At 43.0% G+C, this 27597-nt stretch overlaps 1 protein-coding gene across 1 annotated transcript; it reads left to right on the top strand.

Annotated features, from left to right (window-relative positions):
- Positions 1–13655: 13655 nt before the first annotated feature.
- Positions 13656–17707, top strand: ptcd2 (pentatricopeptide repeat domain 2). Its single transcript, XM_064972275.1, has 10 exons — positions 13656–13800; positions 14206–14298; positions 14399–14528; positions 14947–15064; positions 15272–15350; positions 15458–15549; positions 16271–16384; positions 16466–16540; positions 16639–16752; positions 16880–17707. The coding sequence occupies exons 1-10, from the start codon at positions 13689–13691 to the stop codon at positions 17102–17104; spliced, it is 1152 nt and encodes a 383-aa protein (XP_064828347.1). The 5' UTR covers positions 13656–13688; the 3' UTR covers positions 17105–17707.
- Positions 17708–27597: the final 9890 nt, after the last annotated feature.

Here is a 27597-nt window from a genome sequence, read left to right as displayed (position 1 = left end):
TCCAGTCCCATCAGTTGGTTAGCTGTGTCAATTCCATCAGCTGTGTTAAATAGTAGATAGAGGGGCTGAAATACTGTGTCCATCTGATGGCATTTCGTGACTCAGCTACTGGGCGTTGTCCATGGGTTCATGTGAGGGGCCAACAGGGTAAAATACAAACTCAGCTGCAATCAACCCAGCCTCTCTCTCTCTGTCTCTCTCCCTCTGTGTCTTGTCCCATAAAGACCCAGGAGCCTCTGTCTACAGTGTGGCCCTGTCTGACTGACCCTCAGGTGCCTGGTTTGGCTAGAACACAGAGGCAGTAGAGGCAGTCCCTCTACCAGCTCAGCCAAACGCTATCATTTAAATGTTAATTTAAAAAAGGCAAGTCAGTTAAGAACAAATTCTTATTTACAGTGATGGCCTAACCTGGACCAATTGTTCACCACCCTATGGGACTCCCAATCAGAGCCAGATGTGGATTTGAACCAGGTACTGCTGTGATGCCCCTTGCACTTACATGTAGTGTCTTATACCACCACACCATTCAGGAGGCCAAGGAGCCCTGAGTGGATTGGCCAGTTTAATATTTCTCCTCTGCAGGGGAACGAGCTTCCCTAATGGACCTGAAAGAGGGAGGGAGAGCGAGAGGGAGAGAGAACTGAAGAGAGAGAGCGAGAAAGAGAGAGAGAGACAGGGGGAGAGAGAGAGAGAGAGAGAGAGAGAGCTTGCACCAAACCTAAACTCTAGAGATTTTGCCAAGCAGTATCCATATATTACCAGTTTGTTACAGACATGTTGAGATAATTGTAAGTAGTACACTGAGTGTACAAAACATTAACGACACCTTCCTAAAAATGAGTTAGTTTTGCAGCCTCAATTTGATGGGGCATGGACTCTACAAGGTGTCAAACGTCTTCTACAAGGATGCTGGCCCATGTTGACTCCAATGATTCCCACAGTTGTGTCAAGTTTGCTCGATGTCCTTTGGGTGTTGGACCATACACACAGGAAACTGTTGAGCGTGAAAAACATAGCAGGCAGCTATCCAGAGAAGCACTATATTGATCTTCACTTAACGTTTTGCTCTACTGTCGGAATTGTGATTGAATCAACGCAATGTCAGCCACTTTCAATGCAATATACCAAAACAAAACGAAATCTGCAAAACTAACTGTGCAAGAGATGTTCTTGTAGGCAGAGCGCATTGGATTAGGATTCTATTGCATTGACTAGGACAGAAATAAAAAGCAAGGGATGCTGCTATTATTTCACTGTAAAACTCATTCACTGAGATTTCCTGCCAATCTGCTATGTTTTGTTCCACACTTGTAAGCTGCATCACAACAAGGACAGAAGACCCAGTAGCTGTGGCATTTTTTTAAAACCTTTATTTAACTAGGCAAGCCAGTTAAGAACAAATTCTTATTTACAATGACAGCCTACTGGGGATTAGTGGGTTAACTGCCTTGTTCAGAGGCAGAATTACAGATTTTTACCTTGTTAGTTTGGGGACTTGATCCAGCAACCTTTTGGTTACTGACCCAACACCGTAACCGCAGGCTACCTGCCACCCCATGCCCCATATCTCTCACATGGGTGTTGATGATTATATCATCACATTTGTGGAAACTCAGTCATTTAAAGCTGGGGAGACTTGACAAAATGCACATAGAAATGTGTGTTATCGATCTGTCATTCTCATTAAAAGTAAGACTAAGAAGTGAGTTATATATTCTAAGTGCACGATTTCTATGCTTCACGTTTAAAGTTCAATTTTGCATCTTAATTTTGGTTTGGTACACTAGCTGCAAACAGTTTTTTATTTATTTGTTATTTTACCAGGCAAGTTGACTGGGAACAACATTCTCATTTGCAGCAACGACCTGGGGAATAGTTACAGGGGAGAGGAGGGGGATGAATGAGCCATGACGGTTTGAGGGCCAGATTGGGAATTTAGAATACCCCTACTCTTACAATAAGTGTCAAGGGATCTTTAATGACCTCAGAGAGTCAGGACACCCGTTTAACGTCCCATCCAGAAGACAGCACCCTACAAAGGGCAGTGTCCCCAATCACTACCATGGGGTATTGGGATATTTTTTTAGACCAGAGGAAAGAGTGCCTCCTTCTGGCCTTCCAACACCACTTCCAGCAGCATCTGGTCTCCCATCCAGGAACTGACCAGGACCAACCCTGTTTAGCTTCAGAAGCAAGCCAGCAGTGGTATGCAGGATGCTATGGTTGAAAATACAACATTTGTGGTCATGGATAATAGATTTGATTGTGTTTAGATGGTACAATAATTCTCTTCACTATACTTGCTTGTTTTGTCACAAATTTAAACTAGGCAAACTCAAGGGTTTTTCTTTATTTTTACTATTTTCTACATTGTAGAATAATAGTGAAACATCAAAACTATGAAATAACACATACTGTATGAAGCATGTAACCAAAAAGGTGTTAAACTAATCAAAATATATTTTAGATTCTTCAAAGTAGCCACCCTTTGCCTTGATGACAACTTTGTACACTCTTGGCATTCTCTCAACCAGCTTCATGAGGAATGTCTTGAAGGAGTTCCCACATATGCTGAGCACTTGTTGGCTGCTTTTCCTTCACTATGTGGTCCATCTCATCCCAAACCATCTCAGTTGGGTTGAGGTCGGGTGATTGTGGAGGTCAGGTCATCTGATGCAGCACTCCATTACTCTCCTTCTTGATCAAATAGACCTTACACAGCCTGGAGGTGTGTTTTGGGTCATTGTCCTGTTGAAAAACAAATGATAGTCCCACTAAGCGCACACCAGATGGGATGGCGTATCGCTGCAAAATGCTGTAGTAGCCATGCTGGTTGTGAGCCTTGAATTCTAAATAAATCACTGATTGGTGGAGTGCTGCAGAGATGGTTGTCCTTCTGGAAGGTTACCCCATCACAGAGGAACTCAAGAGCTCTGTCAGAGTGACCATCGGGTTCTTGGTCACTGGGTGGCCAGCTCTAGGAAGAGTCTTGGTGATTTCAAAATTCTTCCATTCAATGCTGCAGAAATGTGTTGGTATCCTTCCACAGATCTGTGCCTTGACACAATCCTGTCTCGAACCTCTACGGACAATTCCTTTGACCTTGTGGCTTGGTTTTTGCTCTAGCATCCACAGTCAACTGTAGGACCTTATATAGACAGGTATGTGGCTTTCCAAATCATGTCCAATCAATTGAATTTACCACAGGGGTACTCCAATCAAGTTGTAGAAAGATCTCAAGGATGATCAATGGAAACAGGATGCAACTGAGCTCAATTTCGAGTCTCAGAGCCTAAATATTTATGTATATAAGGTATTTCTGTTTTTTTTTTATAAACGTGATAACATTTCTAAAAACCTGTTTTCGCTTTGTCATTATGGGATATTGTGTGTAGATTGCCGATTTTTTATTTATTGAATCCATTTTAGAATTAGGCTGAAACATAGTAAAAAAAGTGGGAAAAGTAAAGAGGCCTGAATACTTTCTGAATGCACTGAATACTGCTCTTGCAGTACACATCACAGCCCATAAAACATATTCTTATATCAAGTTTCAGACAGCAACAACAAGAAGAATGCTAACTGAACATAACATTGTACAAGTAATTATACAAATGGTAAAAAAGGTACATAGATCTTTTAATTTATTTATATATATATATATATATATATATATATATATACAGTGCCTTGCAAAAGTATTTGGCCCCCTTGAACTTTGCGACCTTTTGCCACATTTCAGGCTTCAAACATAAAGATATAAAACTGTATTTTTTGTGTGAAGAATCAACAACAAGTGGGACACAATCATGAAGTGGAACGACATTTATTGGATATTTCAAACTTTTTTAACAAATCAAAAACTGAAAAACTGGGCGTGCAAAATTATTCAGCCCCCTTAAGTTAATACTTTGTAGTGCCACCTCACCTTTTGCTGCGATTACAGCTGTAAGTCGCTTGGGGTATGTCTCTATCAGTTTTGCACATCGAGAGACTGAAATGTTTTCCCATTCTTCCTTGCAAAACAGCTCGAGCTCAGTGAGGTTGGATGGAGAGCATTTGTGAACAGCAGTTTTCAGTTCTTTCCACAGATTCTCGATTGGATTCAGGTCTGGACTTTGACTTGGCCATTCTAACACCTGGATATGTTTATTTTTGAACCATTCCATTGTAGATTTTGCTTTATGTTTTGGATCATTGTCTTGTTGGAAGACAAATCTCCGTCCCAGTCTCAGGTCTTTTGCAGACTCCATCAGGTTTTCTTCCAGAATGGTCCTGTATTTGGCTCCATCCATCTTCCCATCAATTTTAACCATCTTCCCTGTCCCTGCTGAAGAAAAGCAGGCCCAAACCATGATGCTGCCACCACCATGTTTGACAGTGGGTATGGTGTGTTCAGGGTGATGAGCTGTGTTGCTTTTACGCCAAACATAACGTTTTGCATTGTTGCCAAAATGTTCAATTTTGGTTTCATCTGACTAGAGCACCTTCTTCCACATGTTTGGTGTGTCTCCCAGGTGGCTTGTGGCAAACTTTAAACAACACTTTTTATGGATATCTTTAAGAAATGGCTTTCTTCTTGCCACTCTTCCATAAAGGCCAGATTTGTGCAATATACGACTGATTGTTGTCCTATGGACAGAGTCTCCCACCTCAGCTGTAGATCTCTGCAGTTCATCCAGAGTGATCATGGGCCTCTTGGCTGCATCTCTGATCAGTCTTCTCCTTGTATGAGCTGAAAGTTTAGAGGGATGGCCAGGTCTTGGTAGATTTGCAGTGGTCTGATACTCCTTCCATTTCAATATTATTGCTTGCACAGTGCTCCTTGGGATGTTTAAAGCTTGGGAAATCTTTTTGTATCCAAATCCGGCTTTAAACTTCTTCACACCAGTATCTCGGACCTGCCGGGTGTGTTCCTTGTTCTTCATGATGCTCTCTGCGCTTTTAACGGACCTCTGAGACTATCACAGTGCAGGTGCATTTATACAGAGACTTGATTACACACAGGTGGATTGTATTTATCATCATTAGTCATTTAGGTCAACATTGGATCATTCAGAGATCCTCACTGAACTTCTGGAGAGAGTTTGCTGCACTGAAAGTAAAGGGGCTGAATAATTTTGCACGCCCAATTTTTCCGTTTTTGATTAGTTAAAAAAGTTTGAAATATCCAATAAATGTCGTTCCACTTCATGATTGTGTCCCACTTGTTGTTGATTCTGAAATGTGGCAAAGTTCAAGGGGGCCGAATACTTTCGCAAGGCACTGTATATATATATATATATATATATATATATATATATATATATATATATATATATGTGTATATATATATATATAAACAAATAAATGCAGAAAAGAATGTAACATTATAAATGTAAATACATGTTTTGTGAGTCTACATTGTCACTGGTTTCGGTACTATGTCTTCTTTCCTCTTTTATAAATTCCTCTGTAGCTGTGGCATTTTAGGATAACAATTTATATTCTAGGGTCTCAAAACTTCAGCTGAAATCAACAGTCAAAGTTACGATTACTGTATGGTTGATGTCCTCAGATCTTCTTGAGGTCGAGTGCTTTCCAGACTCTGGCTTCAGCTCATAGTCTTTATCAAATTGTGGCATTAGGTCTGCCTGCTCTCCAATGGTCTTGCTGACTTTCTATGCAATGTCAAACTGGGCATGGGCCTCTTGATGTTGGATGAGGTATTTTGCGTGGCACATATTGTGTTTGCAGTTCTTGCATCAAATACTTTGGTATTGCTCTGGGTCGACTACCTGGAAGACATACAGCATACTAATTCTTTCCAAAGGACCTCTAAGTATCTGTGCCAGAAGTAATTGTAACAGTGACCTTAAATAATAGGTAAATATGGCCTCTCGGGTGGCGCAGTGGTCTAAGGCACTGCATCCCAGTGCTAGCTGTGCCACCGGAGACTCTGGCTTCGAGCCCAGGCTCTGTTGCAGCTGGCCGCGACCGGGAGGTCCATGGGGTGACACACAATTGGTCTAGCATCTTCCGGTAGGGATATCCTTGTCTCATTGCACACTAGCGACTCATGTAGCAGTGCTTGCTGACCAGGTTGCTACACATTGGAGCAGCTAGCTTCTGGGTTGGATGCATGCTGAGTTAAGAAACAGTGTGGCTTGGTTGTGTTTCGGAGGATGCATGGGTCTTGACCTTTGTCTCTCCTGAGCCTGTATAGGAGTTGTAGGGATGAGACAAGATAGTAACTACTAACAATTGGATACCATGAAATTGGGGAGAAAAACCCTCCCTAACCTGGATGACACTAGCCCAAATAAAAAATAGGAAAATAAGGTTTGAATATCTGAGATTGTGCATTTTGCAATAATAAACTTTGAATGCGCCACAATTGTCAAGGAAAAATAACGTTATCTAGGATACAATTGAAGTTGATCAACTGAAGTTATTATTAAATGTGAGCCTGATATGTTGAGTCTATGAACACTGTAATGACTCATACTGGGACAATAAACAAACAAACAATCTAACAAAGGTTCACCTGAAGCTGCATGGCCTATTGCATTGACAAAAGTGCTGTAGCTATGGTGTTTGAAGGTCGAGCACTTTAACTATGCTGCGATTAGCCTACTTTCGTTGTTGTCACTTACAGCTGATAATTAACCATAAACCTGTGCTTCTATCAGTTGACTTCCTATATCTTGCGGCTGGTCAACAGTCGCTGGGGTTGGGTTCCTGAATAGGCCTCCTGGCCTCTCGGTGCTTACCTGAACAGAGACACTTTTGGTACTTCTGGGGGTCGAGACAGCTGCGGCACATCTTTTCCTTCTAACTCTAGTATTGCTCTTTCCCCCACAAAACAATTCTTTCCACATTATTGGCACTTCTTTTATATTTGAGTAGAAGATTGCGACAGGAGCCACATTCTGCTTTTGAAAACGCATCACTCAGTGCAACCGGTCCCATTGTCTCTTCTTATTAAGCCAGTGTGTAGTCTGGTTGCAATAAAGATGATTTGCCTCTCAAAAAGTTGTGTTTGTTCCTGTTACAGTTGTACGGTTCAACACAAACATGGCAAATGTCAACATATTTTGATGGGGTTTTAATTGCCGATTTCGCTGCAATGCTCATGCACTGTTGCACCTACAACAGTGGTTCCCAAACCCCCCCAGAGTTGTATTTTTTTTCAAGCAAGAGTTCCAGCTTTAAACTTACTCTTGATAGTTGTAAAAGCAGAATGCACAAGGTTCAATTTCGAAATTTGCTAGTGCATCATCAGTTCCTATTGTCATGTTAGTCATTGCGTAGCTTAGAGAGCTATTTATAACTTGTCAGAAATATCCAGATCAACTAGCCCATGTCAGTAAACATTTTTTTATTTTGTTTTCTTTAGCCCATAGATATTGCTGTAATTTTTTGTGCACTCAAATATCACATGAATAGACATTAGAACTTTTTCTTTAAAATGGCAAAATGTTTTTTGTACCCCATTACAAAATGTCTATAACTACAGGAAATAAGATTCAAACCTGCAAAATGTTCTCCACCAACAAGAGGACTGTGAACGGTTTGTGTCATGAACAGTGCTTGTGCCCATAGAAATAGACGTGGCACGCGCGTGCAGGGGATGTTCCCCAATTCTGGAAGAGGGGGCACTGAGTGAAAAAGTTTGGGAACACCTGATCTAATGAGGACCTTCACCCAAGCAAGGCATTTGATTGGTTTGACGTGTTGTGCGGCGTCTCTGAATTTTTTTCTAGCTGATTTGTGACATGAACTTCCCCAGGTTTCCCATTTAGGGAAGTCTGGTTCTCCACGAGGCTAGCCAGCATAAACTAGCTGGGAAGGGCTTGTAAGCAGGGCCCTGCAGAGACCTTTTAGGGGACAGGTGCTTCTACTAAATGCTTCTGTAGCTACATTTTTTTTAATGTTGAGCTTTTTACAATTAACAAAAAATATAAATGCAACAAAGAGTTTTGCAGTTCATATAAGGAAATCAGTCAATTGAAATATGTTCATTAGGCCATAATCTATGGATTTCACAGGACTGGGAATACAGATATGCATCTGTTGGTGACACATACCTTAAAAAAAGGAGCATCCCAAAACTGCCGTTTCTGGGGGGAGGGGGCCTGTGACAACTCTTCCCCTGTGACAACAATTTTGGACCCCCTTGTGGCCCCCCTAAATGTGGAGTATGATATAATTTTTACATAACTAATTTTTGCTATTGTTCTTTTTTATGAACATGGTCTTTTGTCTGCTAATGCCTGCAATGCAGTGAAGAAAACTATATGACAACAATAACTTCTAATGTAACTGGCCCCTCTAAAAGTACAACTGGCTCCAGCTTGGCCCCCCCAGTTGAAATCGTCTAGAACCGCCACTGCATCCCAAACATGCTCAATGGGTATGTAGCCCATGGAAGAACTGGGACATTTTCAGCTTCCAGGAATAGTGTACAAATCTTTGCTACATGGGGCTGTACATTATCGTGCTGAAACATGAGGTGATGTCGGCAGATGAATGGCACAACAATGGGTCTCAGGATCCCGTCATGGTATCTCTGTGCATTCAAATTACCATTGATAAAATGCAATTGTGTTCGTTGTTTGTAGCTTATGCCTGCCCATACCATAACCCCACCGCCACCATGGGGCACTTTGTTCACAACGTTAACATCAGAAAACCGCTCGGCGGCTTATGGTAGAGAAATTAACATTAAATTCTCTGGAAACAGCTCTGGTCGACATTCCTGTAGTCAGCATGACAATTGCATGCTCCCTCAAAACTTGAGATATCTGTGGCATTGTGTTGTGTGAGAAAACTGCACCTTTTAGAGTGGCCTTTTATTGTCACCAGCACAAGGTGCACCTGTGTAATGATTATGCTGTTTAATCAGCTCCTTGAAAATAATGATTATTTTGGTAAAGGAAAAATGCTCACTAACATGGATGTAAACAAATTTGTGCACAACATTTCAGAGAAATAAGCTTTTTGTGCATATGGAAAATGTATGGGATCTTTTATTTCAGCTCATGAAACCAACACTTTACATGTTGCGTTTATATTTTTGTTCAGTACACATTTTAGTCATTTAACAGACACTCTTATCCAGAGTGACTTACGGGAGCAATTCGGGTTCAGTTCTTTCCTCAAGGGCACATCAACAGATTTTGCACGTAGTCAGCTCGGGTATTCAAACCAGCGACCTTTCGGTTACTGACCCAACACTCTTAACCGCTAGGCTACCTGCCACCCACAAAGCATCATAGAAATTTGAGGAACTGATTAGTTGGAAAGGTGGCATCTTATGACAGTGCCACGTTGAAAGTCACTGAGCTCTTCAGTAAGGCCATTCTGACGGGAGTGTATCAAGCACTTGAATCAAGACGGTGGATGGTGGTTGGAAGAGCGCGCTTGTTTGAAATGGAAAAGCGTCACTGTAGCTTGTGATAAAGAAGAACATCAAGACGAAGGAGCTGCTTTATATAGAATTGGGATGCACTGTTGAGCGCTACATCCCGAGGGGTTCGTGCTGATTGTACGGAGATTGTGACAGCCGGTTAAATGGAGACTGCAAGGGCAGTCCCTTGAGAAGGCAAGAACAAGATGTATGTCAGGAGAATTGCAGTATTATCATAAGGAGATGTATACTTGGAATACGGCGGAGGAATAGAGGGAAAAAGAGAGGCAGATGAGGTCTAAGAGAGAAAGGGAAGAAGAGGGTGAGCTTGAGTCAGTTAAAAATCGCTGAAAAAAGGGAGACAGGAGGAGAAATGGAAATGAATTAGGTCGAAGTATCGGAGGTGGTAGATGTGGTGAAGCTCTCAGAGCCCGAGGCTTGCACCGAGGGTCAGAATAAATATGAGCATGTGACAGTAGGAGTGAAGTTTTTGGAAAAAGCTGACCCTTGCCTTTTGGCTGATCCATTTGTGGTTTCAGGGTGGGTGAAAACAAAGTTGGGTGCTGTGGAATCGGTGAGGGTAACCAGAGGTGGTCTTGTGATAATTCTTTGTGTTTTTGCTGGTCAGGGGGAGAAGGCGCTCCACGTTAAATGAATGGGGTAAAGAAATGGGAACTGTTTTGCTCTCAAGAAAAGGGCACCATTGAAAGGAGTGATTACTGGGATAGCAGTAAATGTAAAAGTTGACCAGCTGAAGGGGAAAATTCCCGGTGTTTGTGATGCTCGTCGTTTGGTGCGACTTAGACAGGGTGGCATGAGTGGTGAAACAGAAGAGTCATTGTCTGTTCTTTTGAGTTTTGATGTTGAGTCTTTGCCCGACAAAGTGATGTTAGGATATATAAGTTATCCTGTATGAGCTTTTGTGCCAAATACATTATGTTGTTACAGGTGTCAAGCTTATGGGCATGTGGCATCACTGTGTAGGAGGGAGGTTCCTAAGTGTGAGAAGTCTACAGAAGGGCATAAGACAAAGGAATGTGTAACATTGGGCAAAGTAGTGATATGTGTTAATTGTAGAGGTGCCCATGGGGCTGGGGATCAGAAATGTCCACGCGAGAGAGGCAGGTTGAGGTTTCCAGGGTTAGAGTAATATATAATAATAATATAATATAATAATATATCCCATTTAGCAGACGCTTTTGTCCAAAGCGACTTACAAGAGTAGTGCAGAAGTTGTCATATGCTGAGGCAGTGAAGAAAGGAGAAGAAGATGGGGCAATGGGGAGGGATCCTGAGAGGAGTGGTGTGAGTAGTAGATCTGTACCAGTAAAAGGGATACAGTGCCTTGTAAAAGTATTCAGAACCCCTTGGCGTTTTTCCTATTTTGTTGCATTACAACCTGTAATTTATAAATGGATTTTTATTTGGATTTCATGTAATAGACATACACAAAACAGTCTAAATTGGTGAAGTGAAATGAAAAACAAATTACTGGTGGTGCGTGCATATATATTCACCCCCTTTGCTATGAAACCCCTTAATAAGATCTGGTGCAACCAATTACCTTCAGAAGTCACATAATTAGTTTTAAAAAGTCCACCTGTGTGCAATCTAAGTGTCACATGATCTGTCACATGATCTCAGTATATATACACCTATTCTAAAAGGCCCCGGAGTCTGAAACACCACTAAGCAAGGGGCACCGCTAAGCAAGCGGCACTATGAAGACCAATGAGCTCTCCAAACAGGTCAGGGACAAAGTCATGGAGAAGTACAGATCAGGGTTGGGTTATAAAAAAAAAATATCAGAAACTTTGAACATCCCACGGAGCACCATTAAATCCTGTCACGCCCTGATCTGTTTCACCTGTTCCTGTGATTGTCTCCATCCCCTCCTGGTGTTGCTTATTCTCCCCAGTGTATTTATCCCTGTGTTTCCTGCCCATTTGTGCCAGTTCGTCTTGTATGTTCGTCAAGTCAACCAGCGTGTTTTTCCCGTACTCCTTTTGCGAGTTTCTTTTTGATAGTCTTTCCGGTTTTGACTCCTGCCTGACTCTGGACTTCCTTCCCGCCTGCCTGGTCATCCTGCCTGCCCAGGTCTTTATTCTGCCTACCCTTTGGTACCTTTTGGACTCTTTTGCCTGTCCATGATCATTCTTTTGCCTTACCCTATTGGATTAAAAAATATTGTAAGACTCCCAAACATCTGCCTCCTGTGTCTGCATCTGGGTCTTGCCTTGTGTCATGATAAAATCATTATACAAAAATGGAAAGAACATGGCACCACAACAAACCTACCAAGAGAGAGCCGCCCACCAAAACTCACGGATTAGGCAAGGAGGGTATTAATCAGAGAGGCAACAAAGAGACCAAAGATAAACCTGAAGGAGCTGCAAAGCTCCACAGCGGAGATTAGAGTATCTGTCCATAGGACCACTTTAAGCTGTACACTTCACAGAGCTGGCCTTTATGGAAGAGTGACCAGAAAAAAAGCCATTGCTTAAAGAAACAAATAAGCAAACGCGTTTGGTGTTCACCAAAAGGCATGCGGAAGACTCCCCAAACATGTGGGAGAAAGTACTCTGGTCTGATGAGTCTAAAATTGAGCTTTTTGGCCATCAAAGAAAATGCTATGTCTGGCGCAAACCCAACACCTTTCATCACCCTGAGAAAACCATCCCCAGCGAAGCATGGTGGTGGCAGCATCATGCTGTGAGGATATTTTTCTTTGTCAGGGACTGGGAAACTGGTCAGAATTGAAGGAATGATGGATGCTGCTAAATACAGGGAAATTCTTGAGGGAAACCTGTTTCAGTCTTCCAGAGATTTGAGACTGGGATGGAGGTTCACCTTCCAGCAGGACAATGACCCTATGCATACTGCTAAAGCAACACTGGAGCAACACTTGAATGGTTTAAGGGAAGCATTTAAAGGGGAAGCATTTAAATGTCTTGGAATGGCCTAGTCAAAGCCTAGACCTCAATCCAATTGAGAATCTGTGGTATGACTTAAAGATTGTTGTACACCAGCAGAACCCATCCAACTTGAAGGAGCTGGAGCAGTTTTGATTTGAAGAATGGGCAAAAATCCCAGTGGCTAGATGTGCCAAGCTTAGAGAGACATACCCCAAGAGACTTGGAGCTGTAATTGCTGCAAAGGGTGTTGTGTAAATCAAATTATACAATCAAAAATCCATTTTAATTCCAGGTTGTAAGGCAACAAAATAGGAAAAATGCCAAGGGGGTGAATACTTTCATATGCCACTGTAGGCCAAAAAGTGATATGTTTCAGTTAGATAGGATTTATAGCAATGGTTATCAACTGTACTGCAGGGATGGAACGTAAGTTGCAGAAAATTGAGGTTGTGGTTGCAGCCACAGAGAGATATTTGGGTGTGCGAGACTTGACATCAGAATAGTTAAACGGTGTGTTGAGGGGTGGTGTCCCATCCTTTCAGGTTGTTGGCCTGAGGTAGGACTAAATAGATTTAAATAGTGGAGTAGGGTGGTGTTGTTTTTATTTTTGGAGTGTAGTAGTAGTGTTAGATAGTAGTAGTAGTAGTAGTAGTAGTAGTAGTACTAGTAGTAGTAGTAGTAGTAGTGTTTTCTTTTTCCAAGCAAAGAATAAGGGAGTACTGCCAATGTTTCTCTATGGAGATGCAATGTCTGTGTGCTCAATTTTATACACCTGTCAGAAACAGGTGTGGCTGAAATAGCCACTTAACATTTCGTATTTGAGGACATATTTCCATTATAGTGGTCACTCGACTATCTTGTCAATATAAAATAACATCTTTGTTTTACCATTTTTTGTTGGAAGCAAATTGTGTATGGAACACTGCCTCCTGCAGGTTGTATGACGTTTTACCTTTCTGTTCAGCATGTGCGAAATTCATTTCTTTGACTTGATATAAACACTACCAGACATCGGACAGCGAATAAGAATGGAAATGAGATGGAAAGAGATTGATTATTTTACTCCAAGACAGTCCATTGGTCAGAATAAATATTCGTTTTACCAAGACATTTGGAAATCCAATGTAAAAAAAAATAGTAAACACGGTGACAGGGCGCAGACATTTTGGAATGTACCAACTAAATCGTGTAAAAGTGGAGAATAAAACGTGTATATTTGTATTTTTCCATTGTTACATAAGCTATTAATTGCATGGTAAACAATAACTATAATTAGTCAATGTATAATAGTTTGCTGTGCTTCTAACAAACCCGGCGCAGCGAAAGCAGATTTTTTTCTTCAAACCTTGGTTGTCGCAGTAATAGTACAGTCAGGGGGCAACATGGCGCTTGGAAGAATCAGCGTCTGCTTCCGAGTACTGCTTCATGATATTCCCTCAAAGGGATTATGTCGTGGCCTCATACAATCGGACTGTATGACATGCAGGGTAGGAGGTATATGAAAAACCTATTTTATGTATATGATGTCATGGTGGAGTTTCTGTGCCGCTTGCGCTTGCTTGTCGACCACCACGGAATCTGTCTCGACTCAATGTCAATGTTGTTGTGACGGCGGCTGAGCTGTCTCTCCTGTCATGTTATCATATTTATCTATCTTGGAACTACTTCAACTTTCCATACGAATGTGTAATGCATGCAGCCAATTATCACAAGTGTTGAACTTGTTCAGATACGTGGGAAAGTACAGTACAGTACCCGGTCCTGTCCAGATGGCCTACAGCTTTTGTCAAATTGACAACAAAGGTTTTTTGTTGCATTTGAGCTAAAGCCCTTTCTTAACCTTAACCTAATTCATATCCATGTATATGCTGACTACTCCTGTTGCTTCATTCATTTCAGCAAAAAGGCATCTGCTGTCAGAGGATGTTGTCAAGCTACAAGAATTTCAGCAGCGGAAACTGGCAGTGGCTCATCAAGTGTCCGGATCAAAAAGTAGGCTACTGATTCTGATATGACCTTACTGTTTGGATCTAATACTACCGTACCACAACTACTACTTTTGTAGTTGACAGACCCATGTTATATTCTCCAGGTCATTATATTGAGGTATTTAATCAGAAGCTGATGAAGAAACAGCTAGTATTGAAGGATGAGTTAAAGCTGCTTCTACACCTTTGCCAATCTGCAGAGGACATGGTCACAGCCAGAGGTGCCATCTACAGGTATGGGTCACAGTGAGATACTAGTTTCTTGCTAATGCATTGTGGCCACTGGCCTGATGATTTAGTATTTCATACTTCACATATTCAGTGGTGTCAAACTCTATCCTGAGTATGCTCACAATTAGCTGTCAAAACAGCTCCTTAGTGGCGCAGCGGTCTAAGGCATTGCATCTCAGTACTAGAGACATCACTACAGACCCTGGTTCGATTCCAGGCTGTATCACAACCTGCCATGATTGGGAGTCCCATAGGGTGGCGACACAATTGGCCCAGCATCGTTAGGGTTTGGCCGGTGAGGCTGTCATTGGAAATAAGAATTTGTTCTCAACCGGCTTGCCTAATAGTTAAATAAATCAAAATTCAGTTGAAATTTGTCATGGGTCTGTGTTTGTATATGTTTGTGTGTTCTGCTGTCCAGATACCATGAGGAGAACAGAAACGTAGCATTTGGAGAGTTTAAGTTTGGTCCTCTCTTCATGAGGCTGTGCTATGAACTGGGGCTGGAGGAGATGGCTGCTGCCACACTGACAGACAAGGTAAACAATCTATTAATACGCAGTACTTAGACTATAATAATTAATCATCTCTGAATGAACTAAGAATAACAAGTGCTATAGAGATAATATGATGTAATTATTTTAGTGCAGTCCCATAGACTACTATAGACGACTAGGGCATTGATTGAAGTTTACACACACTGTATTTGGTCAATTTGTAAATATATGATCTTCTTTCTCTAACAGGATTTGAGAGGATTCTTCTCGGACTCAACCTCCTTCAATATTGCCATAGACATGCTGTTTATGAAAGGATTATATGAGAGTAAGTGACATTCTTTTAATAATAAAAGCCAGCAGGCATTCAACAAGAAAGTGTATATTTATAGATGACTGATCTCTGTCATCACTAAACCCTGTCCATACTACTAGGTGGTCTGGATGTACTGCGAGACATGAAGAACCAAGGTGTGCCATTCAACAAGGACACGTTCACATTAGCAACTGGTACTTGCTATAAACTGGTGAGGATTTGTCTACCTTGCAGACATTGTATTGTTCCACCCTATAGACCTTTTCAACTGTCAAAACAATAACATGTTCTATATGCACGCACAACCAAGAGGTTCCAGAGCAAACATCCAGTGCTAGCTAGCTAATTAGTTGGCCAGCTAGCACAAAATAACAAGTTCATATTTCTTGATTCAACCAAAAAGAACAGAACAAATGTGTCATATACACAAATTGACTTACTATCAGAGAGACACAAACAAAATCCTCAGACAGCGTTTATTTCCAGTTCATTCTCTTTTTGCTTTGGTGGTGTTAGCTAGCTGCAAATTGGCTAGCACGGCAAATAACCACATAGCTTGCGTGATCAGCGTACCTTGTTAGCCAACTAGATAAATTGTTGGCTGTCGTGAGAGAAATTAATTGAACAAAACTAAATGTAGCTAGCATACGAGTCCAATGTAAACAGGTTTCGTAATGCTTTAGTTGTTAGGAGTGTACTGATAATAAGTAGGACACGTGGCATCCTGTCAACTTTGATGGAAAAAAACAGTGCATATTCATGGCATGAGGCTAGTAACATAGCATCTCGCTCAACTGAATACAGGCGGTTGACGTCAACAACCCTCATTGAATATTCCAAAAGGGATTACAATAGTGACATGTATCTTATCAGTATATGCATAACATTTGTCAATAGACAGGTGCTGTAATGCCCTGTTTCCTGTTTACCAGAACACTCCAGAGTCCTATAGAATCTGTACTGCCCTGATGGAGGAGGGACAGACCAAAGGACACATGATACCCAGGCACGCCTACTGCTTCACTGTGGCGCTAGCACTTAGACAGGTTGGTCATCCATCCTCTCTCGCACTCTCGCTTTCTCTCTCATATACAAATGTGATTCAATATATTTTATTTTCCTTCCAGAATGATGTTGAAAAAGCACAATCCATGTTTGGTCAGATTATGAGCACTGACAGCAGAATATGCCAAAATCTCAAAGTGAGTTCTAATATTCAGTCTTCACTATATCTTTGTAATGTGTCTAGCTCCCACCCTGGGAGCAGCCTATTTGATGTAGTTTTGTGGTGGTGTTCCAGGTTCTGATACTGGCTATGGCAGGAGCTGTAAAAGAATCCCTCTTCATCCTGACCCTAGCCTTGGGTTCTAGCACTACTGTCTTTATCAAGAAGCCTGAATTTGCACAGGAAGTGGTGAGAAAAACACCCTACCAATTGATGTTTGTAAAGTCTAATGCATAACCTATACGTTATTATCTCCTATACGTTATTATCCAGTCACAAATCTAATTCATCAATACGTGTGTGACGTATTTCTTAGGTGGACCTGGTGCGTTTGCGGAGTGAGGACAGTCCTTTGATGGCGGGTGTGGAGGAGGCAGTGTCCCGTCTCCAAAATGCTGGTCAGGTGACACAACGGAGCCTGGACGAAATGTTGTGTCACACCCCCACGGGGAAGAGGAGGATGCCCATAGGAATGATGGAGGAGAGGTTGATCAGCCGGAGGACTCTGAGGCCCCTGCAGTCCACTCTGCTCTCAGAGTGAGGAGGAGGACTAGGTGTATCTCCCAGCATGTTTGAGGGGATCGGTTTGTGGTGCAGAATCGCAATCTTGACCCCATAATGAGTAGTTATTTGGGATGCAAGGTGATTTGTAGATCAGTGATTCTGTGCAGTTCGACTGCAATGTAGTCATCCTAAACTTTAGCTGTCCCAGTCATGGCCATCTCACACCACTCAAAAGGGACTGAACAGAGATGGTCTCTGAGCTTTGCTCTAGCTCTCTCCCTCCACCTGGACCTTAGTTATACTGTACCATTCAGTGAAATCAACCTTTCCTCTCAACCAGAGACCCCCCGGTATCCTTCCTTCTTGGTATTTTTGGTCTATCCTAAAATATGCTTTAGGATGGAACCGATATACTTGTAAGTTCAATGGCTTGGGAGATCCTTTAGAGCCTTTCAGAAAGAATAAACTCCTGGCTGTGGAAAGGCTCCCTTGAATTCAAGGGATGCTCACCTCACATCAATGCAACACTATAACATCAGACATTGACAGCAATGTGTGGAAAGAAGAATGTAAGGGTATGTGAGACACACCTGTAATTGTTTGATCAAAATGTATTAAATATTGAATGCTATAAAAACAGTATTTTTCTTAGTTTTGATAGCACTAATATTTTTCCTCTACTTTGCTTTGATTCCTGTCACCAGTTCCTCCTTACATTAGGTAGATGCACTTTATTTTTAACATTTTATTTCACCTTTATTTAACCAGGTAGGCCAGTTGAGAACAAGTTCTTATTTACAACTGCGACCTGGCCAAGATGAAGTAAAGCAGTGCGACAAAAACAACAGAGTTACATATGGGATAAACGAACGTACAGTCAATAACACAATAGAAAATCAATAACACAAATGCATCATAGATATACCTGAGTAAATCATAACACTCATGTATCCCTAAACATTAGCATTACATGCAGTGGTGGAAAACATACACAACTGTCATACTTGAGTAAAAGTAAAAATACCTTAATAGAAAATGACTCAAGTGAAAGTCACCCAGTAAAATACTACTTGAGTAAAAGTATTTGGTTTTCGATATACTTAAGTATCAAAAGTAAATGTAATTGCTCAAATATACTTAAGTATCAAAAGTGGAAGTATAAATAATTTCAAATTCCTTATGTTAAGTAAAGCAGATGGCCACATTTTCAAGTTTTGTTTTAATTTACACATAGCCAGGGGCACACTCCAACACTCAAGACATCACAAACAAAGCATGTGTTTCGTGAGTTAGCCAGATCCGAGGCATCAGGAATGACCAGGGATGTTCTCTTGATAAGTAAGTAAATTAGACCATTTTCATGTCCTGCTATGCATTCAAAATGTAATGAGTACTTTTGGTTGTCAGGTGAGCTGTATGGAGTAAAAAATATTTTATTTTGGAATGTAGTGAAGTATATATAAAAGTTGTCAAAAATATAAATAGTGAAGTACAGATAGCCCCGGGAAACTACTTAAGTAGTACTTTAAAGTATTTTTACACTATTTTACACCACTGATCACATGATTGTATCTTGAATGCACCCACCCATTTAATATTGGCGCTGTAGAGTGCAGCATCTGCAGGACCAGCAAATATTGTTATAACTAAACCAAGATAAACCACAGCGTGTCGTTTCTGATGTAAACAAATTAGTCATAGTGGGCAGACCAAGCACGAGCTAGTGAGATCCTATTGGGATCCTATGCGTTCCAGCATATTTCAGTTAGGTAACGCCTACTCTGCCAAGTGTGCATGTGCAATACCGCAATTCGCGTTTGCACTCCTAAACAACGCTTCTTTTTTTTACTTTTGCAAAGGGTAAAGTCTACAAAACTTAGTCCACCCTGTTCGTATCATAATTGTAGTTTTAGGAACAGAAAACTTTATTGAGCTGTTTCATCGATGAGAAAATTAGCAGAATTTCGGACAAAATCCATTACGGTCCATCTTCTCCCACTGCTGGCCACTGGGGTTCCTCAAACTACCCGCCAAGCGGATGCTTCTCATTTATACATCCGGTGAAATATCTGTCTCATTGCTCTGTCTGTGGTACTAGCCTCTGTTGAGTCCAAAACAACTTGATGTTCCGGTTTTCAGAGGAAATGGGATGCCTGTGACGCACCATCGTCGCCAGTTACCACGGCCACGAAGTCGTAAAAACACTGCATATTAATACAATGTATTGAGTTCAAATGTGATTTTATTTTAAGCTAACATTAACCCTAAGCTTAACCACACTGCTAACCTTATACCTAACCCTAACCTTAAACTATGACCAAAAAGCTAAATGTTTATTTTCATTAGTTCTTTCAATATAGCCAATTTTGACTTTGTGGCTGTGCTATCTAGTTGAAACTGAGACATAATAATAACGCTGTGACGCAACTAACAAGGCGACAGTATTTTACCACCTCTGAATGTACTATATTGGTTAAACAATGCAGGAAGGAGAGCGTCCCCCTAAAGTGTTTTTTTTTCTCATCAAAACCAGCATCAAAGACCGTACAGTATGGTTCTAGAAATTATGCGCTAGTATAGAGCGCAGCAGGGTAGCCTAGTGGTTAGAGCGTTGGACGGTTGCAAGTTCAAACCCCCAAACTGACAAGGTGCAAATCTGTCAATCTGCCCCTGAACAGGCAGTTAACCCACTGTTCCTAGGCCGTCATTGAAAATAAGAATTTGTTCTTAACTGACTTGCCTAGTTAAATAAAGGTAAAAAAAAAATAGGTAGTATAGACAAGATGCGCCTGACAGATATGGCAGCTCTGTTTCTAGCAACTTTGCAGTATTTTGCTTTTTTGTGTGTTATTTCTTACATTATCAGCCCAGAATGTTTTTTGTGTTATTACATACAGTCGGAAATTACTTTTGGATATCAGAGCATCGGTAACTCACCAGTGTTACGACTAGGAATACGACTTTCCCAAATTGAGTCCTTTGTTCATACCCCCCAGGACAATTGAGGCTGCTCGAAGACGAGAAGAGGTATTCGGATTGGACTTCTAGTACAACTCAGGAGGCGTGCACAACATCCCATGCTTCCGAGTATATTACTTGCTAATGTTCAGTCGCTGGACAATAAAGTAGACGAGCTCAGGGCGAGGATCTCCTTCCAGAGAGACATCAGGGACTATAACATACTCTATTTTACGGAATCATGGCTCTCTCCATACAGCAATCTGGGTTCTCTGTACATCGCTCAGAAAGGAATAAAGAACTCTTTGGGAAGAAGAAAGGCGGGGGTGTATGTTTCATGATTAACTATTCATTGTGGGATTGTGATTATGTACAGAAACTCAAGTCATTTTGTTCATCCGACCTAGTATACCTCACAATCAAAAGCTGACCGTATTACCTCCCAAGATATTTATCTTCGGTTTTATTCACAGCCGGGTATATTCCCCCTTAAGCTGATACCACAACGGCCCTCAAGGAACTACACTGGACTTTGAGAAAACTGGAAACCACATATTCTCAGGCCATATTTATTGTAGCTGGGGATATTAACAAAGCAAATTTGAGGGAAACGCTACTGAAGTTCTACTAACACATTGACTGTAGTACTTGCGATGCTAAAACACTTGACCACTCCTACTCCAACTTCTGGGATGCCTACAAGGCCCTCCCCAGCCCTCACTTCGACAAATCAGATCATGACTGCATTTTGCTCATCCCTTCTTGTAGGCAGAAACTCAAACAGGAAGTACCCGTGCTAAGGTCTGTTCAATGCTGGTCTGACCAATTGGAATCCATGCTTCACAATTATTTATTTATTTTTTAAATTTAAAATGTTACCCCTTTTTCATGGTATCCAATTGTTTTAGTAGCTACTATCTTGTCTCATCTCTACAACTCCCGTATGGGCTCTGGAGAGACAAAGGTTGAAAGTCATGCATCCTCCGATACACAACCCAACCAAGCCGCACTGCTTCTTAACACAGTGCGCATCCAACCCGGAAGCCAGCCACACCAATGTGTCGGAGGAAACACCGTGCACCTGGCAACCTTGGTTAGCGCGCACTGCGCCCGGCCCGCCACAGGAGTCGCTGGTGTGCGATGAGACAAGGACATCCCTACCGGCCAAGTCCTCCCTAACCCGGACGACGCTAGGCCAATTGTGCGTCGCCCCACGGACCTCCCGGTCGCGGCTGGTTACGACAGAGCCTGGGTGCGAACCCAGAGTCTCTGATGGCACAGCTGGCACTGTGCCACCAGGGAGGCTGCTTCACAATTGTTTTGATCACGTGGACTGGGACATATTCCGGGTAGCCTCTGAGAATAACATTGACGAATACACTGACACAGTGACTGAATTTATCAGGAAGTGTATAGCAGATGTTGTTCCCACTGTGACTATTAAAACCTACCCAAATCAGAAAACGTGGATAGATGGCAGCATTCATAGAAAACTGAAAGCGCGAACCATCGTATTTAACCATGGCAAGATGACTGGGAGTATGGTTGAATACAAACAGTGTAATTATTCCCTCCATAAAGCAATCAAACAGGCAAAATGTCAGTACAGAGACAAAGTGGAGTCGCAATTTAACGGCTCAGACACGTGGCAGGGTCTACAGACAATCACGGATTACAAAGGGAAAACCAGCCACGTCGTGGACACCCAGGTCTTGCTCCCGGACAAGCTAAACACCTTCTTCGCCTGCTTTGAGGTTAACACTGTGCCACCGACGCTGACCGCTCCCAAGGGCTTTGGGTTCTATGTTGTCCATGGCCGACATGAGTGAGACATTTAAAGGTGTTAACCCTCGCAAGGCTGCCGGCCCAGACGGCATCCCTAGCCACATCCTCACCTGGCTGGAGTGTTTACATACATATTCAATTTCTCCCTATCCCAGTCTGCTGTCCTCACTTGCTTCAATATGTCCACCATTGTTCCTGTACCCAAGAAAGCAACGGTAGCTGAACCAAATGACTATAGCCCCATAGCACTCACTTCTGTCATCATGAAGTGCTTTGAGAGGCTAGATAAAGATCATATCACCTCTACCTTACTTGACACCCTAGACCCACTTCAATTTGCATACCGCCCCAATAGATCCACAGACGATGCAATCACCATCGTTACTGCACACTGCCCTATCCCATCTGGACAAGAGGAATACATATGTAATACATACATATGCTGTTCATTGACTATAGCTCAGCCTTCAAATCAAATCAATGTTTATTTGCCACGTGTGCCGAATAGAACAGGTGTTCACCTTACAGTGAAATGCTTACTTACAGGCTTTAACCAATTGTGCAAAAAAGGTATTAGGTGAACGATAGGTAAGTAAAGAAATAAAAGCGACAGTGAAAAATAACAGTAGCGAGGCTATATACAGTAGCGAGGCTATAAAAGTAGCAAGGCTACATACAGACACCGGTTAATCAGGCTGATTGAGGTAGTATGTACATGTAGATATGGTTAAAGTGACTATGCATATATGATGAACAGAGAGGAGCAGTAGCGTAAAAGAGGGGTTGGCGGGTAGTGGAATAAACAGAGTAGCAGCAGCGTAAAAGAGGGGTTGAGTTGGGGGGGCACACAATGCAAATAGTCCGGGTAGCCATTTGATTACCTGATCAGGACTTTTATGGCTTGGGGGTAAAAACTATTGAGAAGCCTTTTTGTCCTAGACTTCACACTCCGGTACCGCTTGCCATGTGGTAGTAGAGAGAATAGTCTATGACTGGGGTGGCTGGTTCTTTGACAATTTTTAGGGCCTTCCTCTGACACCGCCTGGTGTAAAGGTCCTGGATGGCAGGCAGCTTTGCCCCAGTGATGTACTGGGCCGTACGCACTACCCTCTGTAGTGCCTTGCGGTCGAAGGCCGAGCAATTGTCGTACCAGGCAGTGATGTAACCAGTCAGGATGCTCTCAATGTTGCAGCTGTAGAATCTTTTGAGGACCTCAGGACCCATGCCAAATCTTTTTAGTTTTCTGAGGGGGAATAGGCTTTGTCGTGCCCTCTTCACAACCGTCTTGATGTGTTTGGACCATTCTAGTTTGTTGGTGATGTGGACACCAAGGAACTTGAAGCTCTCAACTTGCTCCACTACAGCCCCTACGATGAGAATGGGGGCGTGTTCGGTCCTCCTTTTCCTGTAGTCCACAATCATCTCCTTAGTCTTGTATAGGTTGAGGGATATGTTGTTATTCTGGCACCACCCGGCCAGGTCTCTGACCTCCTCCCTATAGGCTGTCTCGTCATTGTCGGTGATCAGGCCTACCACTGTTGTGTCATCTGCAAACTTAATGATGTTGTTTGGAGTCGTGTTTGGCCATGCAGTTGTGGGTGAGCAGGGAGTACAGGGGGGGACTGAGCAGGCACACCTGGGGGGCTTCAGTGTTGAAGATCAGCATGGCAGATGTGTTGCTACCTACCCTCACCACCTGTGGGTGGCCCGTCAGGATGTCCAGGATCCAGTTGCAGAGGGAGGTGTTTAGTCCCAGGATCCATAGCTTAGTGATGAGCTTTGAGTGTATTATGGTGTTGAACGCTGAGCTGTAGTCAATGAATAGCATTCTCACATAAGTGTTCCTTTTGTCCAGGTGGGAAAGGGCAGTGTGGAGTGCAATAGAGATTGCATCAGCTGTGGATCTGTTTGGGCGGGATGCAAATTAGATAGGGTCTAGGGTTTCTGGGATAATGATGTTGATGTGAGCCATTACCAGCCTTTCAAAGCACTTCATGGCTATGGACGTGTGTGCTATGGGTCTGTAGTCATTTGGCAGGTTGCCTTTGTGTTCTTGGGCACAGGGACTATGGTGGTCTGCTTGAAACATGCTGGTATTACAGACTCAATCAGGGACATGTTAAAAATGTCAGTGAAGACACCTGCCAGTTGGTCAGCACATGCCCAGAGCACACGTCCTGGTAATCCATCTGTTCCCGCAGCCTTGTGTATGTTGACCTGTTTAAAGGTCTTACTCACGTCGGCTATGGAGAGCGCGGTCACAGTCATCCGGAACAGCTGATGCTCTCATGCATGCCTCAGTGTTGTTTGCCTCGAAGCGAGCATAGAAGTGATTTAGCTCGTCTAGTAGGCTCGTGTCACTGGGCAGCTCGCGGCTGTGCTTCTCTTTGTAGTCTGTAATAGTTTGCAAGCCCTGCCACATAAGACAAGCATCGGAGCCGGTGTAGAATGATTGAATCTTACCCCTGTATTGGCGCTTTGCCTGTTTTATGGTTCGGCGCAGGGCATAGTGGGATTTCTTGTAAGCTTCCGGGTTAGAGTCTCGCACCTTGAAAGCGGCAGCTCTACTCTTTAGCTCAGTGCGAATGTTTCCTGTAAATCATGGCTTCTGGTTGGGGTATGTACGTACAGTCACTGTGAGGATGACGTCCTCGATGCACTTATTGATAAAGCCAGTGACTGATGTGGTGTACTCCTCAATGCCATCGGAAGAATCCCGGAACAATTCGTTCCAGTCACTGGCAGCAGAGAACTGGAAGGAAAGGCGGCCAAAGGAGGTGTCGGCTTTGGGGATGACCAGTGAGATATACTGTCTAGAGCGCATGTTAAGGGTGGGTGTTGTTATCATGAGCAGAGATAAGGTGGAGCTTTACCTAGCATAAATTTATAGATGACCTGGATCCAGTGGGTCGGGCGACGAATATGTAGCGAGGGCCAGCCAACTAGAGCATACAGGTCGCAGTGGTGGGTGGTATAAGGGGCTTTGGTAACAAAATGGATGGCACTGCGATAGACTGCATCCAGTTTGCTGAGTAGAGTAATGGAAGCTATTTTGTAGATGACATCGCCGAAGTCGAGGATCGGTAGGATAGTCAGTTTTACTAGGGTATGTTTGGCGGCGTGAGTGAAGGAGGCTTTGTTGCGAAATAGAAAGCCGATTATAGATTTAATTTTGGTTGGAGATGTTTAATATGAGTCTGGAAGGAGAGTTTACAGTCTAGCCAGACACCTAGATATTTGTAGTTGTCCACATATTCTAGGTCAGAACCGTCCAGGGTAGTGATGCTAGTCGGGCGTGCGGTTGAAGAGCATTCATTTGGTTTTACTGGCATTTAAGAGCAGTTGGAGGCCACTGAAGGAGTGTTATGGCATTGAAGCTCGTTTGGAGGTTAGTTAACACAGTGTCCAAAGAAGCGGCAGATGGTTACAGAATCGTGTCGTCTGCATAGAGGTGGATCAGGGAATCACCCACAGCAAGAGCGACATCATTGATATATACAGAAAAAAGAGTCGGCCCGAGAATTGAACTCTGTGGTACCCCCATAGAAACTGCCAAAGGTCCGGACAACAGGCCCTCCGATTTGACACACTGAACTCTGTCTGCAAAGTAGTTGGTGAACCAGGCGTGGCAGTCATTTGAGAAACCAAGGCTATTGAGTCGGTGATTGAGTCACAAGCCTTGGCCAGGTCGATGAAGACGGCTGCACAGTACTGTCTTTTATCGATGGCGGTTATGATATCGTTTAGTACCTTGAGCATGGCTGATGTGCACCCGTGACCAGTTCGGAAACCGGATTGAACAGTGGAGAATGTACGGTGGGATTCAAAATGGTCAGTGATCTGTTTATTATCTTGGCTTTCGAAGACTTTAGAAAGGCAGGGCAGGGTGGATATAGGTCTATAACAGTTTGGGTGTTTAGAATGTCCCCCTTTAGAGTGTCACCCCCTTTGAAGAGGGGGATGACCGCGGCAGCTTTCCAATCTTTAGGGATATCGGACGATAGGAAAGAGAGGTTGAACAGACTGGTAATAGGGGTTGCAACAATGGCGGCGGAAAGTTTAAGAAAGAGAGGGTCCAGATTGTCTAGCCCAGTTGATTTGTACTGGTCTAGGTTTTGCAGCTCTTTCAGAACATCTTCTATCTGGACTTGGGTGAAGGAGAAGCTGGGGGGGCTCGGCACGTAGCTGCAGGGGGTTAGAGCTGTTGGCTGGGGTTGGGATAGCCAGGAGGAAGGCATGGCCAGCCATAGAGAAATGCTTATTAAAATGTTCGATTATCATAATTTTATCGTGGTGACCGTGTTTCCTAGCCTCAGTGCAGTGGCCAGCTGGGAGAAGGTGCTCTTGTTCTCCATGGACTTTACAGTGTCCCAAAACCTTTTGGAGTTAGAGCTACAGGATGCAAATTTCTGTGTGTATTGGTTCCTGACTTCACTGAACAGTTGCATATCGCGGGGACTATTCGATGCTATTGCAGTCCCACACAGGATGTTTTTGTGCTGGTCAAAGGTAGTCAGGTCTGGAGTGAAAGAAGGACTATATCTGTTCTTAGTTCTACATTTTTTGTAAGGGGCATGCTTATTTAAGATTGTGAGGAAATTACTTTTAAAGAACGACCAGGCATCCTCGACTGACGGAATGAGGTCAATATCCTTCCAGGATACTCGGGCCAGGCCGATTCCAAAGGCCTGCTCGCAGAAGGGCTTTAGGGAGCATTTGACAGTGAGGAGGGGTGGTCGTTTGACCGCGGACCCATAGAGGATGCAGGCAATGAGGCAGTGATTGCTGAGATCCTGATTGAAAACAGCAGACGTGTATTTGGAGGGCAAGTTGGTCAGAATAATATCTATGAGGGTGCCCATGTTTACAGATTTAGGGTTGTACCTGGTGGGTTCCTTTATGATTTGTGTGAGATTGAGGGCATCTAGCTTAGATTGTAGGACAGCCAGGGTGTTAAGCATATCCCAGTTTAGGTCACCTGACAGAACGAACTCTGAAGATAGATGAGGGGAAATCAATTCTCATATGGTGTCCAGGGCAAAGCTGGGAGCTGAGGGGGGTCTATAACCGGTGGCAACAGTGAGAGACTTATTTCTGGAGAGATTCATTTTTTAAATTAGAAGTTCAAACTGTTTGGGCATAGACCTGGAAAGTATGACAGAATCTCTGCAGTAGATTGCAACTCCTCCCCCCAGTTCTATCTTGACGGAAAATGTTGTAGTTGGGTATGGAAATTTCTGAATTTTTGGTGGCCTTCCTAAGCCAGGATTCAGACTTGGCAAGGACATCAGGGTTGGCGGAGTGTGCAAAAGCAGTGAGTAAAACAAACTTAGGAAGGAGGCTTCTGATGTTAACATGCATGAAACCAAGGCTTTTTCAATTACAGAAGTCAACAATTGAGAGTGCCTGGGGACACACAGGGCCTGGGTTAACCTCCACATCACCCGTGGAATAGAGGAGTAGGATGAGGGTACGGCTAAAGGCTATCAAGACTGGTCGTCTAGTGCGTTGGGGACAGAGAATAAAAGGGGCAGATTTCTGGGCGTGGTAGAATAGATTCAAGGCATAATGTGCAGACAGGGGTATGGTGGGGTGCGGGTACAGTGGAGGTAAGCCCAGGCACTGAGTGATGATAAGAGAGGTTGCATCTCTGGACGTACTGGTTATACTGGATGAGGTCACCGCACGTGTGGGAGGTGGGACAAAGGAGGAATCTGATGGATGTAGAGTGGGGCTAGGGGCTCCACTGTAAACTAAACCAATGATAACTATGCTAAACAACAGTAT

The sequence above is a fragment of the Oncorhynchus masou genome, chromosome 8, assembly GCF_036934945.1.
Source record: "Oncorhynchus masou masou isolate Uvic2021 chromosome 8, UVic_Omas_1.1, whole genome shotgun sequence".
Taxonomy (NCBI): Eukaryota; Metazoa; Chordata; class Actinopteri; order Salmoniformes; family Salmonidae; genus Oncorhynchus; species Oncorhynchus masou.
The sequence above is the reverse complement of the archived record's forward strand: the minus strand, read 5'-3'. Positions and strand labels throughout refer to the sequence as shown.